Source organism: Malurus melanocephalus, unplaced genomic scaffold, assembly GCF_030028575.1.
Source record: "Malurus melanocephalus ecotype Western Australia unplaced genomic scaffold, MMel_1.1 scaffold_564, whole genome shotgun sequence".
Taxonomy (NCBI): domain Eukaryota; kingdom Metazoa; phylum Chordata; class Aves; order Passeriformes; family Maluridae; genus Malurus; species Malurus melanocephalus.
In genome coordinates this window covers 345,751-364,481 of record NW_026623796.1, presented here as the reverse complement: position 1 = coordinate 364,481, position 18,731 = coordinate 345,751, and the positions used below count along the sequence as shown (strand labels likewise).

The 18,731-nt window shown below is 41.8% G+C and overlaps 1 protein-coding gene across 3 annotated transcripts in view; it reads right to left on the bottom strand.

Annotated features, from left to right (window-relative positions):
• Positions 1-18,731, bottom strand: part of FBLN1 (fibulin 1) — a 58,194-nt gene that overhangs the window by 13,496 nt on the left and 25,967 nt on the right. For 2 of the 3 annotated variants that reach the window (XM_057382338.1, XM_057382339.1), the window contains exons 7-15: positions 18,439-18,576; positions 16,152-16,289; positions 14,604-14,747; positions 13,767-13,895; positions 13,187-13,312; positions 12,257-12,376; positions 11,237-11,368; positions 10,622-10,745; positions 917-1,059 (exon numbers count right to left, since the gene is read on the bottom strand). In XM_057382338.1, the coding sequence (XP_057238321.1) occupies positions 917-1,059; positions 10,622-10,745; positions 11,237-11,368; positions 12,257-12,376; positions 13,187-13,312; positions 13,767-13,895; positions 14,604-14,747; positions 16,152-16,289; positions 18,439-18,576 (1,194 nt within the window). Of the gene's footprint in view, positions 1-916; positions 1,060-5,164; positions 5,612-10,621; positions 10,746-11,236; positions 11,369-12,256; positions 12,377-13,186; positions 13,313-13,766; positions 13,896-14,603; positions 14,748-16,151; positions 16,290-18,438; positions 18,577-18,731 lie in introns of those variants that run through there. The other variant, XM_057382340.1, reaches the window with a different exon arrangement.

Sequence of the window (18,731 nt, the reverse complement as noted above, 5' to 3'; positions counted from 1 at the left end):
CCACATCTGCCTTGCATTTGGGACAGCTTTCTGAAACAGCAAGGCTGACACACTGGCTGCATCCGAAATGGGGATTCAGAACCTTCAGAAAGCCCTCCAAAATAACCTTTCTCACCTCCCTGCCCTTCTCCCTGTGGCTGTAAGGGGCTGAGAGCAGCAGGGCTGCAGGCACTCATCCCACTGACGGATGCACTGCCAGAAATTCCATAAAAATTCATACAAATGAGCAAAAGCTCTTGATCTGTGAGTTTTTATATGAGTTAAGAAAGTGAGTGTGGTCCTTATGGGACTGCAGGACTTAAAAACTCTCAATACTGCAGAGGACAGCCACTCAACRTGGGTGCTTTTTGAAGTTCTTGCCTTAAAAACTTTCTGCCCAGTCCTTGGAATTTCCCTTCCTTTTATCTGTATCAAACAACACTTTGTTCATAAGTCAAAAATCGGCCAATCACAGATCATATACTCAATGTAATGTATTTTGTGTAATTTATAATTTTTGTAATGTGTTTTGTATAATCCAATCATATATTCAATGTAATGTATTTTGTGATTAATGGTTTTTATTCTTGGAACAAGTGACCTGTCAGTAGCAAACAACTGGTCACAAATGAGAAAAATATATCGAGCACCTTTTTCCTATGGCAAAACCTGCAAGCAAGGGAACTAAAAATGTCATGGGACATGTGGCTGTGCTGTGAGTGAATGTGGCACTTGGGAATTCAGAAACAATATTTTCTGAGATTGGAAAGCAGTAGGAGTTAGAGCTCAGAATGGCTTCCTTTCCTCCATAAAATGAAAACTCCTGGATATGGAAGGTTTCAATTAAACCAACAGCACCGGTGGCAAGTCTGGCTTTAGGCAAAGATTTCCAGTGGAGATTTGAAATGTTTTAGGGAACAAGGAACAAAGCACTGACCTTCAGGCCTTGTGAACTCCCTGAAGGTGGGCAGTGAGATGACAGTGTGGGAAATGGTGTGGACTGGGTCCAGCAGGCAGCTGACATCGTTGGGGCGGCACGAYTTGATGCAGCGGATGGTGTCTGTCTTCTCCAGCCTGACACTGAGGGAAAGCAGAGAGAGATGCACACACAGACTGAATATTGGTTATYCTGGGTTTTGTAATGTGATTACTCTGGGTTTTGTAATGATCTAGAAACTGCAGTTGATGTAAGTGTTGATTGTCCACCTCAAAAACTCAGCAAATGCAGATCATCTGCACTTCAGGAGCCCTGAAGAATTGGGTTTGGCTCAGAGCTGCAGGCAAAACCATCCCCCAAACAGTTCCTGAAGCTGGGAATGAGAGAACAGAGAGCTGCAGTGCCCAGGGTGCCGTGGAATGTCCCTTTCCAAGGACAAMCAGGACCAAGCAGTGACACCTCAGCTGACCTGCCTGCTCTCCSAATTCCAGTGGAGCCACACCAGCCTTTTTTACTCAGTCACACAAAGCAGACAGAATTGTTTCCATTTTATAAATCTGRCATAAATATGTGAAGGGCAAACTTTCACGATTTTCCATGTAACAAGGGCCAGAGGAGGCTCTTTTAAGTCTCTTTTTTCACACCTTCCCTTTCCATATGAGACAACTGAGAAAACAGAGAGGAATGGAAACCAGGGGAGGAAAAAAGTTAATCACATAATTTAAAACCTCAAAGGTTGAATTCAGATTTTGGGGAAATGGTAAGGGTCATTTCATATTCCAGCTCAACCAGCTGCTCATTCGGCCTTGAAAGTCTATTAAAAGTTAAATGACTTCTCACCCTTGTCCACTGGAGTGAATTTAAAGTCACTTACAGTTCAAGAACTTCACACAATGCCCACTCTGTGYTCCTGAGAGATGAAAGGGCTGTGCTGGGACTTAAAATGGGACTAAGCCCCACAAATTATCTCAACTTTGACCTCCCCATTTCTTCATATTTCTAAGTGGAAAAAGAAAACACTGCAGTGTCAGGGATGGGGGGAATTAGATGATTAAAAGTGAGAAAAAAATCACTGAGTAAAAGGGAAACAAAAAGGGAAAGATTTAGTTTGTTAGATGCCTCTAAAAAGAAATGGCTCTTGCTCTTTTCAAAAAGTGTTATCCACACATACAAACCATCTTTTTTCAGATGTCCAAAGGGACTTTATGGCTCTATTAATAATCAATATAACAGTAAATTCTTATTACGTGCTCCCCACCTCTGCTCATCAAAGAAAATGAAGGCAAACCTGCTAATACTGTATGAAGCTAAAATAAGGAGAAAAAAAAAAAAAAGATTAAACACCAAGGAACTCACGCTCCAACAGATGTGAGCTGGCACAGTCCAGGGGAGGCAGCAGAGCTGAGTTCATAAACATCAGCTGAGCCTGGTACTCACACYCTGAACCTTTGGTGCTTTGAGTTTGGCCAGGAGACACAACCCAGAACAGAGCTTTTATCTCCTACCATTATCTGGTACAAATCTTGTCATTTCCCAGATCCCTCACAGGGACAGAGCAGAGCCTTCTCTGCCAAAATACCTCCTGATGGTCAATAAACTTTGGATATACAGATACAAATCTGACCTGTGACAAGGATTAAATTCCATTATTCTAAATGTCAGCTGCCAAATTAAGAAGGAACTTCCAGATGGCTGATCCTCRTGTCTGTGAAATAAGGATCAGCTCAATTACATCGTCCAGTTCCAGTGTAAAGTTCAAAATATGGAATGAACACAATGGATGCCCAATGAATATCACTCAGGTTTGTTTCCCTCTCCCCCTTTTATTTTCCTCACTGTGTAGAAAGGAATTCAGTAGACATTAATGCACGTACAGCTATATAAAATCACTGCACCTTTCCTCAGAATCCTGCTGGGCTGAGCTTACAACAGCCAAGCCTCACTAGTTTTACTTCCAAAAAGGTGTTTATAAATTCTGAAAAATGCCTTTTAAAGCTTTTCTCCTTTCCTCCAACAATCATAATTATTGCACCTTCTAAAGGTTTTAGGGAGACCAGTAAACAGTAGCTTGCACAGCAGCTTATTTTGGGACACTGTTATTGATGAAGTACTGTTAGAATACACAGAAAACCCTAAATTTCCATTGCTGTTTTTAGATAATAGAATTTGTAGGCAAAAAAATACTGTGGTGAGAGTGCCTGAGGCATTCAGTAKTGATCTGCCTTTGCTCCTTCCTGGGAATAAGTGGGAGCTTTTCTCTTGACTTCAGCTGGAACAAAATAGGGCCAATAGGAATATTTCTGGAATTCTTAGCCAGTGAAGCCACGATGAAGTCCCAATTAAAACTTACATTCATGATTCTCACCTGTGGAATAAACCCTTCTGACATGACTTTGGTACAGATCAGAGGATTTCAGTGGTCACAAGTGATTTGTGYTAGTTCTCATTTAAGCTGAGTTTCTGGATCCCTCCTGCTCATAACCACACGTGTGACAGATAAATGTCTGTGTCAACTCTATTTCTTGGCACCTTCTGTCTTTCCTCTTACAAATCCCACTATTTTTTTTTTTCATATTCTGTCTACATTGTTAAACTAGAATTTGTTCTTTTATTATACTCACTCTCTTCCTTTTCTTTTCCCTAACTTCCTCATGCCAGCATATCCAAAGTGCAGCCAATAGCASTTTGTTCTCTCACTGCTTTGTTTTTTGGACATCTCCAAACTGGAGTAACTTCTTTGACAACTAACATCAGTTTCAAACCCTGTTATTTGCTATAAATGACACTCTCTGTTCTCATAATATTTCATTATTTTATCCTTACACATCATCTTTACATTTCATCTTCTGATCAGCCCGTGTTTTCCTCTTTGCTCATGTTCTCCTGTGGAGACTGTGACTGACAAATATTTCTCCCTTGGTGCTGAGAACATTTTTATTTGAACTTTTCCCTCAAGTTTTCTGCCTCTGGCACGAATTTCAGCTTTGGAGCTGGTCCTTCCCCTAGGCTTTTTCATTTAAAGGAAGATATGAAAYGCCTTAGTTGGTCTGAGTAATTCCTAAGTATAATTTTTGTTTTCTTCTAGGGTTCTGGTGTGATTCCTTGTCATATTCTCTGTTAGATTTGCTCAGTAARTTCTCTGTTCTTACGGGAGCTGTGATTTCATTTCCATCTGGAAAGAACCACACATATAAACAGACATGTGCTCCTGAACGTCTCAGTGCCACTGCAGCACCAAAACACCTACACAGGGCAACGTGAGCCTTGTGCTCTTAAATTCCTTCCTGAATGCAATTGATGTGACAGCATTTTGCATCACTGGGGAAACTCCCTTCTTTCCTGCCAAACTCAGATATATTAATGCTTGCAGTAATGAAGTTTGTTTTTGAATCTTTATCCTGCTTCATTATGGCCTCGTAACGACCTGGTAGCCAGAGGGTATTTGCACACAAGCACTTTTTGTGGCAGTAATAAACCTCATTATCTCAAGGAGCACGGGTTTGTGCTCTCAGTGTTTAAACATGGGACTCAATTTTCAAATGTTCTTGTGGAGGGCAATGTTTCTGGACACAGCCTGTGAAACAGAAAGGAGTTCTCTGCTCTTGGCTGAATCTCTTGCGAGGTTGATTGCTGTTCTGCTGTCATTGGTTTTTCCATTCAGCAAMAATTCCGTGGAAAGCAAGAAGAAACATCTCTCAAATAAATGTTCTTTAGAGGAGATCATTTTTTATCCCTTCCTTAGAAGGTAGAACTGCGATCAGTGCTTGGTGGAAATCAGCACAAGCTCAGGGGATACAACAGAGCAACAATAACGAGGATAGCTTGGCAATCTGGCTGCACACTTTTATAGTGACACGTGTCCTGGGGCACCTCACGGGTCCCAAGGGACCAAATCATGCCCTTTTCACAGATTTTTAGAAWATGCACATTATTTTCCCCCCAAGTKATGAAATTTTCTAGAGATRCCTCAGTTGCAACAGCTCCAAATACRTACCTATTCCCTTTGGAAAATACAGACCTAAACATATGCAACTGTGTATGATCAGCTGACTCCCCTGTCATCTGTGTGCAGTAAATTAAAAGTTTTCATCCTCAGTATGTTCAGGTAATGAACTCTTCGACACCAACTTCTACTTTGTGTAATGATGCAGAGTACACAGAAGAATCTCCCTGAATTAAGATGCTCAGTTATAGGGGAAAGTGGAGAACTGTAAYGGTGATGGCAAATAAAATGCAAGAGCAGCATGCAACAGATGAACTAAAACTTTATTGAAATTGGGGAGGGGGAAAAGCTACTTTTAAAAGAGAAAGAGCAGCCAATGATGACTGTAAGTTAGGGATCAAAGCTGTGCAGAGACAAAGATAAAAAGTTTGGCGATAAAAGTGTCGACAGTTCCGTGGCGGGAAAGCTGCATTTGAATTGTCAGGAGAAGATCTCTGGGCTCTGTGATTTGACGCTGCATGACCACAAGGCCACTGTGGTTGTTCACTTTTTTTGTGGTGAAAAACCCCTCCTGGTTCCCGCTGATGATGGACAGCTGGATTTTATCCCCAGGGACAGCATTGGAAGGGCCCATGCGGAAAATGTCGGTGGGTACTTGGATGTTGGTGGGGAAAGAGAGGTGATAGGAGGTTATTCTCAGGGGCAGCCTCTGGCACTCCTTATTCTCATTACAAGGCAAGCGCTCACAGCGACTGCAAGAAAAGCGAGAACACAAGACAAGAGGAGGATTAGAGCACGTTCAGCCAGTGGGAGAGGAGGGTGGTGGGGTGGGAAAGGACAGGCTGRATTGCACCCTGCATCCATCCTTCAGCCCAGCACCTCACTCAAACTGCACAGGGACACGAATTCAGTGAGGATGGAATTCCCTGCCGGGAGCTTTGGGAGAAGCGCTGCCATTGTCGYCGCTTTTTTCCCCTCCAAGTTCTATTCTTTGGCTGGTTGGACAYGTGTTGAGTAAAGGAAGAGATTCTACGTGGTTAGGGAGGTGACTGTGTCCTGCCTGSGATGTCTGGCTGTATTTTAAGACASTAAAGTGTTCTGAAAATCACRAACGCCCAAGGAGTTGCACTCTGAAGACAAACATTTCCTACTGATTTGGCACAGCATTCCTTTGTGCTACCAGGAGAATCAGCCTAACATCCATCCAGGCAAGCCCTGAAAACAAGATCCAATAGCCTGATGTCCCCAGCACGTGTCCTACACATTCACTGCACTCTTACCCAGCCCCCAGTCACAGGAATGATTCTGGTGGCAGAGGAATTTGCCCTCTGCTCTCTCGTTCCCTTAGTGCAGTGTCACAGTGAAATATCCAGAGCACCAGCAAGAGATCACCCACACAGGCTGGAAGGGAACAAACCTCCACACTAGGAGTCAGGGCTTCATGGATTCTGCTCCTGAGAGAAGTGAATTTTGTCCAGTAAAACATGGGGGACAGCTCTGGGCAGCCGAGTCCCKGCTGTTCCAGAGCACTGTGCTTTGCCAGCACTTTAATGAAGATCTGACAATTCATGGCACCTTGAGAGGTGCTCAAAGGATTGCAYACTGGGTACCTTTGTGTGCATTTCAGATTAAATCTGCCCAAATCCCCACTCAGGCATCCAAACCTTCCAGGCAGCTGTGTGGAAGTGAAGGCAGACAACGATGATCTCAGCTGGATGATGAACTTTGCAACGTTTGGTGATGATCAAGTTGAACATTCAGCTCAAAATGTGCTCAAAACTACAAATCAAYTACATTATGTGCAAGAATCTTCCCCTCCAAGCAATATTGAAGTTTTGGAACCCAAACAATTTGGTTTTTTACCAAGAAATGCTCCAGCATAAAGGCACGGTTTGCTCCTTACCACCTCAAGTAAATCTGRGTGTCCATTTCATTATTTTATTTTGACACAAATTTGAGCTCCTACCAGGAGTTTCTGCTACCAGCAGAACTGTGGCTCATAAGCAAGCCCCACAYTGTTGCCAGTGCACAGTGATCTGAATTCCAGGAACTTCTCATTATATGCAAAATCAGCACTTTCAGAAAGTCTAATTAAAAGTACCCTCTGTTCTTCAATTAATGCATTGCATGTTTTCTTTTAATACTACTTGCAAATGAAGGTACAAAGCAATTCTTTGAAGATTTAAAGGCAYTCTCAGTTTTATTCATGTGTTCAAAGATCATGCACAAGTCCTCACAGGATGGCCAGCTAATTAGGTGTGGATACTCTTGAAATATTTTCAGGTATGGGGAGTTCTGCATTCTTTTCTGAAATGTCATTAATAATTCCACTAARGAGAATGACTCGGTATTGTTGAAATCGTGGAGCAAGTTGAGACAGTTAATTCCTTAGCTGGAAATGTTTTCTGCAAGTACAACTCCTTAGAAGCATGAACRTGCTTATGAGCACTTACACTCTCATAAAGATGCTCTTCCTTACTATTTTATAATGGTAAAATACATTTTAAAATTACAACCAGAGAACAAAAAACAAAGCTCCCAGCTTTCGAAGATTTGGAAAAGGACRTTCTGCTGATTCAGAAAGTTACTTGTGAAGATAGATGTGCCTGGGGCTAGGAGCTAAAATTACTCCCAGTTTTAATTTCATGTACCAAACACTGGTAACTGATAGAAGAAAACTACCAAAACTAGAGGGATTTCATTTGTAAATAAACATAACATTTTGTAAGGGAAAAATGAGGAGAAAAAATATTTTTTACTTTCCCTCACAGTAATTTTTGAGTCAGGTTTTCACCTTATTGTGCTCAAAGGAGTTGAATGGTACACAACAATTCCCTGTGTTCCAGGTACATCTGGGCCTATTTTGGCATAGAGGAGTGGATTAGGTTTATCCATCAAGGTCTTTGTTTCCTAAGGTTTATGAAAAAAAAAGGCTGAATGCAATTTTACAAAGTTTGTAATCTCCAAAGTTCCATTTTTGAGGAATTTGGCAAGGATGACAAAAAGCACAAAAGCGATTTCCTAACACATTTCAGATTTCTGCTCCATAACACGGCAGCAAACTGTTAAAATATTTGGTTTTTAAATCACCAAAATGTCCCTAAAACACACAAACCAACAAAATTTTAAGGAGTTAAAAACAGATCCTAATAATTATRAGCACCAGGCAACCTTAATAATACACAGACATGTCGAGAATATACAAATAGTTCTCAATTTGGCTCAAAGCAGCACTCATTTCTGACACGTTGCCATAAATGCTTCTTTATCTTTTCTACTGTTTTCCTTGGCTTAAATATTACAAATGTTACACTTCAGTGCCATATAAAGAGAAGTTAATTGTTATGCTATTTGAAAACAAAAACTGTTTGGCAAGGCAGTACAGCMAGTTAAGTTCTATTATAAGGAGCAGTAGATCTTAACTATCCTGGAAAAATACCAAGCCTACGGACTGATCAATGAAAAACAAAAAAAAAAAAAAGCAGAATTTAAGTTAAGAACTTAAGAATTTTAATTATATCTCTTATAAAAGAGATAAAGCCTACAATAAAACTGTGACCATTAAGACCAGACCAGGCCAGGCATTTTGCTGTCTTTGGGAAAGATTACACCAGAGATTACCTGACAAGTCACAATAATGAACTCACATCCTCTCTGCTTCACACAAACGTGCTGTCAATAAAACATTCAGCAACTGTCTGCAGCTGGGGAGAGGGAAACCTAATAAATCCAGCAAAGTAGTGACTCAAGGAACTAAAATAATTAGAATTTCACTGAGCTGCTGCAGGATTTGTGTCTGACTCGTGGACTAATTACAGCCCGAACACTGTAAGGATCTCGCCCCATGAGCAGGTTTAAATTAAGCAGAGAAAGCCATTACAGAGCCCAACAACCCAGACACAGAAAAACAATTCAGACATTCTACTGTTATCCCAAAAGATCCCATATTGCTCAAATAGCCATTGAAGTCAAATACAGGTAAGAGAGAAGATCAGATGGAATGGATGTGTACGACGTGTATTTTATAAATTGAACTCTGCAATGCAGGCAAGTTCATAAGAGTAGAAATCTGCTAATTCTTTAAATATTTAATTTTTTTWAAAATTAGGGTACARATGAATCCACAGTATTACAGATAAAGAGAACACCTGCATCATGAGGCGCTGCTTGGTCACTGATGTGACGAATTTAATTTAAAATTTAATTCCTGTTACACCTCCCACAACACAAGCATATTTTATAAATAGCTGGGTTTACACCATGAACTTCCTCTCCAGCATTCTGATCAAACACATCTATGTCACCTATATGGCATTTCAGAGTATAAGGCTCAAACACAAACTAACCAATCCCCCCAAAATCCCTGAGATGAGGATCAGGGTTGGTTTCATTCTACAGAGGAGGCACAGAATATTCCATTTTATCCAACAGATGGTGGCCAGCAATGACTGGGAAAAGCAATAGTGGGCTAATAGCAATTATGATTTGTCAGCTTTCCTCCCTGGCTGGTGGAACACACACTTACCTGAGCTCAGGGCACACAGGGGCACCAGGAAACAGCCTTTGGAAGGATTGCTGGAGTGCAGGGTGGCCAGAAAACCATGGGGCAGGAGGAAAAGCATCACMTGAATCTGCCACAAAGCCCAGCTACAAAAGTGAGAGTGTGCAACGCTTCTCTGTTCTGCTGGCACCGTTTGATGGGTATGAAAGAGATGYCAGCTGCACTTCCTCCAGAGCTGCCTCCTGTTTTCTACACCAGAATGCACACACTGTCTCTGAACCRGGTTAGAGACACAATTATGAGCTGCAGCTAACATGCTACCCTTGCTAGGATTCCCAGGTTATCTAATACAGGTGAAAATTTTAAAAAATTTGGGTTTCTGTGAAAAACATAGAAAGTGGGCAAATTTCCGTAAGATGAGTAAGAAATGCTTTACTATGAGGRTGGGGAGACACTGGAACASGTTACCTGGGGAGGTGGATGCCCCAACCCTGGCAGTGCTCAAGGCCAGGTTGGAGTTTGGCTTTCACCAAACTGGTCCARTGGGATGTGTCCCTGCAGAGAGGGCTGGGACAAGATGATCTTTTTTTTTAAAGGTCCCTTCTAACMCTGAATGTTCTATGATTCAATGAAATTGTACTAAAATTTTTGCAATGTTCTGCAACAGCACTGGTAAGAACTCAGAGGGGGAGRTAAAAAGATCCCTTTGGTTGAAGTGTGGTAGTAAGGAAAGACAATGTGTGATCCTGAAATAAAAGCCAAGGATTTTAAAAAGTGAATGCAGCCCTCCTAACAGGCTGCCTGCAAAGGAGCCAGAGACAGAGAGAGTGTGGCTCTGGGGATTATGGTGCAAACCACTGACACGTGGAATTTCCTAAGGGAGTGTCTTTTCCTTCAAAAGAGGAGAAGGAGAAGGAGAAAGAAGGAGAAGGAGAAGGAGAAGGAGAAGGAGAAGGAGAAGGAGAAGGAGAAGGAGAAGGAGAAGGAGAAGGAGAAGGAGAAGGAGAAGGAGAAGNAGAAGGAGAAGGAGAAGGAGAAGGAGAAGGAGAAGGAGAAGGAGAAGGAGAAGGAGAAGGAGAAGGAGAAGGAGAAGGAGAAGGAGAAGGAGAAGACCTGTGTGTGAAAAACAAGCTGGGCCTGCCAACACAACACACTTTTGCTAGAAACCTCTCTGTGTTCAGCCAGCAGGACATCATGAGGAGATCATGTCACCAAAAATGTGGTGCAAACTGGTCAAACCAAAGAGGAGGAAGGCACTTACGTGTCTCCRGACTTGCGGTAATTCTCCGGGCACTCCAGGGACAGGCAGCGGAAGCCGCCCTGGATGTTAAAGCAGGTCTCATTGAACGAGCAGTTGTGGCTTTCTGCAACACACTCATCAATATCTGCCAAAAGGAGACAGGGAGGGCATTAAACACAGGCTTTTCCTCTGTTGCAGGTGTCAGACAATGACAGGATCTTTTTGGAWAATACAGAACAAAAATGAAGGAAATTAACCCAACCAACCGGTGAGAAGAAGAAGAAAAGGAAGAGCAGCAGTGCCACTAAGTGGACAAGACCCAAATACTTGCATGATATTTCCTTTAATGGCTAAACAAACTCATAGAATCTAATCATTAGAATCCTTCTTGTAAGAATTTTATACCATCATTTAATAATGTTTTAAAAAATATTCTCTACTGAATTACTTAATAACAGAAAATTTCTGTGTATTTATTATAAAAGACTGGTTTTTTTCAGATGTCGAGCTTATGTTTACTGCTTTACCTATAACGTTGTAGGAAAGGCATYTTTTAAATACAAAACCTGCCAGAACTTGTCAGAAATACCCAGTCCAGTGAGKTCTGGTTTCAGACCCTAAAGTTTTTGAACTCACCTTGGCAGTTGCGTGCATTGGGTGCCAGCCTGTACCCAGTGGAGGGACAAGTGCACTGGAAGCTCCCAGGAATGTTAATACACCGAAAAGAGCAGATGTGCCCTCCAGTAGGCAAAGCACATTCATCAATATCTGCAAGAAAAAAAAAAAAAACACACTAATTTACTGTGAGTTCATGGCATTAAACCCAGTGTACACATACAGCTCACCCCTGATGTGAGCTTCAAATACGATGTGATGATTCTAATTTCTGGGCAATGAAGGAAGTCATCAGATAGGTGTGGCTCTAGCCAATAATATCTAAATGACAAAAATTTTCAGGAATAAATGGAACTCTGAAGAAAATGAAAAGCTGTATGAGAGCACCAAGAGACAATGACAGCAAGCATTTACAGTGATGTGTATTGTAGTGCTTTACAAAAGAGAGGGAGAGGAATATTTTATCCTTGTTTTAATAAAAAAAAAAATAATCAAAATGAGGTGTTCTGCCCAAGGCCTCAATGTCTACTAAGCCCTGTAGACCTAAGTCCGAATTCAGGATCTTGTCCACACGGTGACACCCACACCCCCCTTTGAGAATACATTAGTTCAGAACCAGCCAAAAAAAAAAAAAAAAAAAAAAAAAAAAAAAAAAAAAAAAAAAAAAAAAAAAAAAAAAAAAAAAAAAAAAAAAAGGATATATAAAACACTACCCAGTAATGTCGTATATTACATATGTAACATATAAACATGCTCATATCTCCACTTGCTGAAGGCTAGAAATTCCAGTAGTTCCTCAGGAAAAAAAACCAAATTTCTGCCAAGCTACAAAAGCACACCGAGCCACAGTTTAGCRTGAACAGCAAAACTGACACCACAGAGATGGTGGTGACATCTAGAGAAGGACATGGGTGGGAGACCTTCATTAAACACAAATTCAAAAGAAAATACCGAAGAGACTGGAATGTTAAAATGAAAGAATGACAGTGAATTGRCCATATTTGCCCATCCACCCTCTGTCCACAGCAGCCCAGGGCTCACCTTCACATGAGATGCCATCGATGTCGCTGAGCTGGAAGCCACGGCGGCAGTAGCACTGGTAAGAGCCGTACACGTTGGCACACTCTTGGCTACAGGGGTTGCTCTCACACTCRTTCAAATCTGAAAGGCAAAGTTACACTCCTGAACCTCAAATTTCTTGCTGTGTTKATCACTCCTAGCACTGGAAYAAGACAACGCTTTGGAAGGTAGYTTCTTWAAATTAAAAAAGGATGGCATGCASGTCACTGAGTAACCTGGAAATGGGGGCTCTGAGTGTGTTACTCTTTACTGTCTCTGGCTGTAAAGTTCATCTGCACTGTGCTGTTATTTCCTACTGTGCTCCAAGGAGTGAGACTGGGAGGAAATCTTTAGGCCAACACTTACATTTTTGTGTCTGGATATCAGCAAGGCTGATACGTGATGGAGTCGAATCACCCTTCAAAGTGTAGGAAATGCAGACCCATCCCCCTCTGCACCACAGAATCACAGAACCATTCAGGCTGGAAAATGCCTCAAAGGCCATCAAGTCCAACCTGTGATCAGTCTCCACCTTGTTCCCCAGCCCAGAGCACTCAGTGCCACCTCCAGTCATTCCTTGGGCACCTCCAGGGATGTGGACTCCAAACCTCCCTGGGCAGCCCCTGCCAATGTCCGACCACACTTTCAGTGAAGAAATTCCTCCTGATGTTCAACCTGACTGTCCTCTGGCACAGCCTGAGGCTGTTTGCTCCTGTCCTGATCCAGTCTAAGGGCGATACATTCCAGGTGGGGGCTCCAGTGGCCTCGACTGAGCGTAACAGCATCGATGTGATCAAAAACACTGCACAGCAGTGATTCCTCCTGYCATCCCACTGCAGCCTTGAAAGCTAAAATAAAAAACAGCCAAAAGAGCAAGGAGCTGCTCCTCACACTCTGCACTGACAGCTGTACCTTCACATGATCTGCCATCAGCTGAAAGCTTGAATCCCATGGTACAAGTGCAGTAGTAGGAGCCAGGAGTGTTCTCACACTTGTGAGCGCACAGACGGCCTGGGTAGCGCCTGCATTCGTTGATATCTGCAGTAAGGAGCACACAGAGAATATGGTCGTAAAAGTTTCATTGTCATTTCCCAGATTYAAATTTCATACTAGAGAGAGAAGTMCTCAAAATGCTCATCTAGAAGCACCCTGGCGCACAGCCGGATTAGATCTATGCAGAAGAAAGTTGCTTTGATCTTCAAAAGGAATGTTTTGCTGCAGGTGCTTGTAAAAATATCACAGAAAACAATTGCACACGSTCTCACAACCTCACCCTTTAACAGGATAGCTGATAACATGTTGACAATACTAATACAGCTTTCTTTGAAGCATCAGCCATGCTTTAATACAGTTTTAGACTCATCCAAATAATATAGCAGTCAATTCTACATTCAGAAGGCAGAGGGCATACAGAAAGCAGTAACATTCTTYACACAGGATCATTTTTTAAGTGCCATGGCTGCACATTTTGAGGTTGATAGGTGTGACTCACCAATACACGTCCTACTGATGACATCAAAAGTGTAGCCAGCTTTGCACTCGCAGCGGTAATTGCCCGGGGCATTGATACAAAYGTGTCCTTCCCCACAGGGCTGGTTAGGGGATGAGCACTCATCCACATCTGAAACAAAAAGGGATTCAAAGGGCACTTCTGAGCGTGCAGGCTGACAGAGGAGCAACATGTTAGAAAGCAAGATTTTATCAGGCTTTTCGTTTTTACAAGCAGATCGGAGTCACAAACCCAAACCATTCATACCAAAGSAGGTTAGCTGTGAGGTGTCCTTAATGCTGATGGACTTGATCAGRTAATTAGGCAATCTTTGGAGGAATTCAAGTGCAAAATTATTTTTATTATCCATACATGGATCTACATCCAGTGTAAGATATCTGAGATCCACAGTCATCAGCGGTGCTTTGATAAGCCACTTACAAAAATAGAAAACAACTCTMTACAAAAATCACCTCGATTAAAAGCCAGCCAAAAGCACCTGTGTCAAATGGCTTCTGTGGGACATTAAGTTGACCTTAAGTGTTTTATTTCTGTACTAAGGAGATTTGGGAACAYTTAGCATTGTTCCATTGACACACCATTGACAGCCAACACATTTATGGGGGCTGATAATCATTACTTCTCAAAAYATAGGGTTTCATGTTATATGAAGGACAGAAAGTGGACGCTTGTCATTTTTCTCTTGCTGGGACAGAACAGGATCAAGAATTGACTGCGGGAATGAAAAGAACCTGGGGAAAGCACCAAGAAACCAGTAAACATAAATTATATATGTGAGTTATTTCCTTGAAACTGTTTTTTCTTGCCACTGTCACTCACCTACGCATCTTGTTCCATCTTCATTGAGATGATACCCTCGGCCACAGCTGGGTGAGATCCTCTGGCAGGTRAAGGAGCCATCGGTGTTGATGCAAATCTGCCCAGTTGGGCATGGCATGTTGGTGCTCAGGCACTCATTGATATCTACAAGAGCATAAATCAGTGTGAGTGCTCCTGGTCTCAAGAAGTTTGAGGTGAGATGCTCTCATTGTGTAACCCTTCAGGGGAAAGTTCTGCCCCTGGGAAAATACAACTATTCACGACATTTAGCTTCACTGATAAAATGCAGAGTGAAGACTGGAGAGGTATGAAAGCCACAGATCCCACTGAAAAGCASTGAAAATTTGGTACAGAACTTTTATGTGTTTCAAAGCCATTAAAAGCCTCCCCTAAACACACAAAGAGCTCATCAACAATTCAGTTCACCAGCYCAACCCGTTCTGCTTCAGTCTGGGGGTTCAGATCTAGCTCTGGCTTCTGCACAATGATAAATCACAAATCTGACAACAAAATCCCCTTGACACCACACGGGGCAGCATTTGATTCCCAGASTGCAAAGTTAGCTGTGAAATCATTTTGGTAAATATTTTGAGCAAATGCATTTTACGGGCTGCTGCAAACTGATGTGAGTTCAGCGGTGTCCRTGACAGCGAGTTCACACGAGCTGCAGAAATGCATCCTCGAAGGGCTGGCTGTGCACAGGCACTGGCCACCCTCCTTTTGAAGGCTGCAGTTTTGTTTTCTAGCCTGCTCCCAGTGTCAGATTTCAGCACTAMGGGGTATGATATGGTCAGGAGAACGAGGCGATGATATTGAGCTCAACTTGGCAGCCGCTGCTGCTGCCCGGCCAGTTCCACAAGTCCGAGACTCACTACGCCCATGGGGGAATTTAGAGTTAAAAATAATACTCAAGGGAACAACTGATAGATTTATAGRTCACATTAGACAAATCCAGAGTCTGCTGGAAACCAGTAATTCTAMTGTACTTATATGAAGGTTATAATTCTGGCTTTGGGGAGTCTTGGAAACAACGCCTGACAAGATATTCAGGATATTGGGCTGACAAGATTGTCATTGGTCTTTAAAGAAAAGCTCTCCACAGTGTTAAAACTGTCCCATCCTTCTCATACACAGTAAAATTACCCCTCTTGGAGGGCTGTAACATGGTGAGCAGTAAAACTGTAAAACTGAGCACACTRACATCAAAGGGTGCTGCAGAGGATGTCACAACCACAGCTTTCTACACTAAGCTTYGGCTAAAACCTTTTAGATGGAGTTGGATAAAACAGATCACAATTTTTTAACAAATTAAAACACCCAAAGACTTCAGCAGCTAAATGCCTTGGGTAACCCAATCCACTTTAAAATACCAGTCTAGCATTTCAGTCTTTTGYTTAAATAGCTTTCTTCTGTCACTCTGAGCTATGGGACCAAGAACAGAGCAATGCACACACAGATGAAGAATGGCTTGTGCAGCTCAGAACWGACCCAATGAAACCCCAGCTTATCTCCCAGCTGAGCATTCCCCAAGATGAGAGCAAGCCTTACCAATACAGTTGCCTAGAGCATCTTGTATAAACCCACTCATGCACTGTAGCTTGGGTCGGCAGCGGAAAGATCCTGGAGTATTCTGACAGATAAAATCGGGGGGGCAGTTATGAGTACCAGTCTCACATTCGTCAATATCTGGTACATCACAAAAAAAAAATTGTTAGCGGGAATTGGACAGGTTTTTTTCATTACATTTAAAACATAAGACAYAGTTAAAATCATCACACAGGTTAATCCTCAGCATACCCTCCTGGAATTCTGTGATCCAGGATCAAACTGACTTACTGCCTCAAACAAGATCTCAGTAAACCAGCTAGGTTAAGATTGTTTTACTGTTTAATTATTGATATTATAGATAGGGGTGTGCCCCTGTGTATTATGCTTTAAAAGTTTAGTTCTCACAATTAAATGTTTCAGAACCATTCCAGAGCACCTAAAGCATCACGCTCAGCACTGCTCAGCCTGGATGTAGCACTGTGCTTGGATTTAAATTCAGGAAGATTCAATTCCCCAAGTGCAATTTTMATTTTAACCTTAGATCCAACGCAGACATTGTTAATTTCTTTCATAAGTGAATTAATTGGTCTTGATTCCCATCCATATTAAGGTTTTCAATATCATGCATTATCATGCTTTAAAATRCACATAAATGTGACTTCTGGTTACTTTAATATTCCACTCCAGTGCAGAATAGACAATAAATATTTGTGAATTAATTATTATTCAGATAAAGCAGATAGAGAAGACAACGRCAAATAAAACTTCACTCACAAATGTACATAAAAGAAACTAAAACGTTATATTTGCCACCTGGCAATGGGGTGAAATCCCCTAAAGCTTATCAAAGTACAGAAACTCTCCAGCAATGGGATTCCTCAGCTATGTCATTCATGCAGTTGATACAAAAGTAGCCTTAGAGCTTTGTGGGATGTAAAAAATTACTATGGAGCCCATTTGAAGTTTAGGTTGGGTTAATACTGAACTGGGCTCTGCATGGTTCTACTCAGTCATGTTACTTGTCATTTAAAAATCCTACATGAAGGCTATTAGCTTTCTATTTTTATCACTATTAACATAACATYAATAATTAAGGCTATTAACATATCCAGATAAGAACTTTCCAACATTAGTGGCATGCATCATTTTCTATCTGTACTCCTTTTTTTCCAACAGAGAAAGATGCTAATACTTGCCAGTAAGCTAATTGTTGGCCTAAATCTGATGTCATTCAAAGCAGCAGAAAAGTTACTCCGAAGTGATTACAGTTACACCACGATACTTTAAAAACCTTGTCTGATATTCTGTAGGCTTTGCATTGGAGTTCGCTCATCAGCCTTTTTATTAAATCTATTTATTATTCATCACTGATCTGTTCCTACAGTAAAACCTTACCCAGAATTTTGGCTGAGTTAATCTATTCAGTGTAATGAAATTAGTTTATGAATAAACCATTGTAAGATTGGGAGGAACAGACTTTCTCATAGTGAAAAACAATTCCACATCAACTGGAGTTTGCTGCTAATTTAGATCTCTGTAAAGGCAGTGTGTCAGCTGAAGTAATGGATGCACATTCAGCATTCTTTGAGYTAGATTTGGAATTTGAAATAGATAAGGAATTTGAGTAAGAAAGCCTTTTTTAGTAARAAAGACTGTGACCTTTGTGTTCTAGCCCCTTTACATTTTTAAATCCCTAGGGAGGCTGTGATTAAGAAATGAATCCTCTYGTAACAAATTAAACCTCCTAAGGATAAAAGCTCACTTTGTTTCTCTAAATATGCATCTACCTTCCCATTTTCAAACAGAATCACCTGGCTGCTCCACTCACCACCCTTTATTTCACACTCCAGAGTGTGCAAACTTGATCCATTCAGGTGCAATTAAACCATCAGATAYGCTCCAGGAGCAGGACTCAGGCACTCCACTCACTAACAAGTAATCAATTCCCCAGACCAGACTGGAGCTGGCCAGAAAAAATCCCCAGGAAAGTGTGTATAGTGTGAGTGCTGGGCCACCATAATCACCTGTTTCAGTGCCCAGAGCAGCTCCTAACATGCAACACAAACTGAGAGTGTAAAATACAGATTTCTCTCCTGGAATCATTGCAGCAGCCCCCAGCTGCCTGATCTGGTTATCTGCAAGGTGACAGATGGAAAAACTGCTGTCCCTGAAGCTGTGTGTGTCTCGGTCACATGAGTATTTACCAAAAGCAAAAGAGGAGGACATCATGATGGGTTTAGTTTTGAAGTTGAGCCTGGAATATCGTGGCTCTCCTGACAGGACTCACCTTTGCAGCGACTGTCATCTGTCAGCTCGTAGCCCGTGCCGCAGCTCGTGTCCCGCTGGCAGCGGAACGATCCCAAAGTGTTCACACAYGTTTGTCCAATCCCACAGTTGTGTGTCCCAGTGATGCATTCATTGATATCTGCAAAATGCAAAACAATCAAACAAAGGAATAAAAGAGAGTAAAGAAGAAGAGTGAAGTCCCTGGGAAGAGGGCACACCTCCAAGCAGGCATTTCTCTGGGCATCAGAACACAAAGGTGTTGATCCCTTAGGATTTCAGCTTCTCTATTTCCAT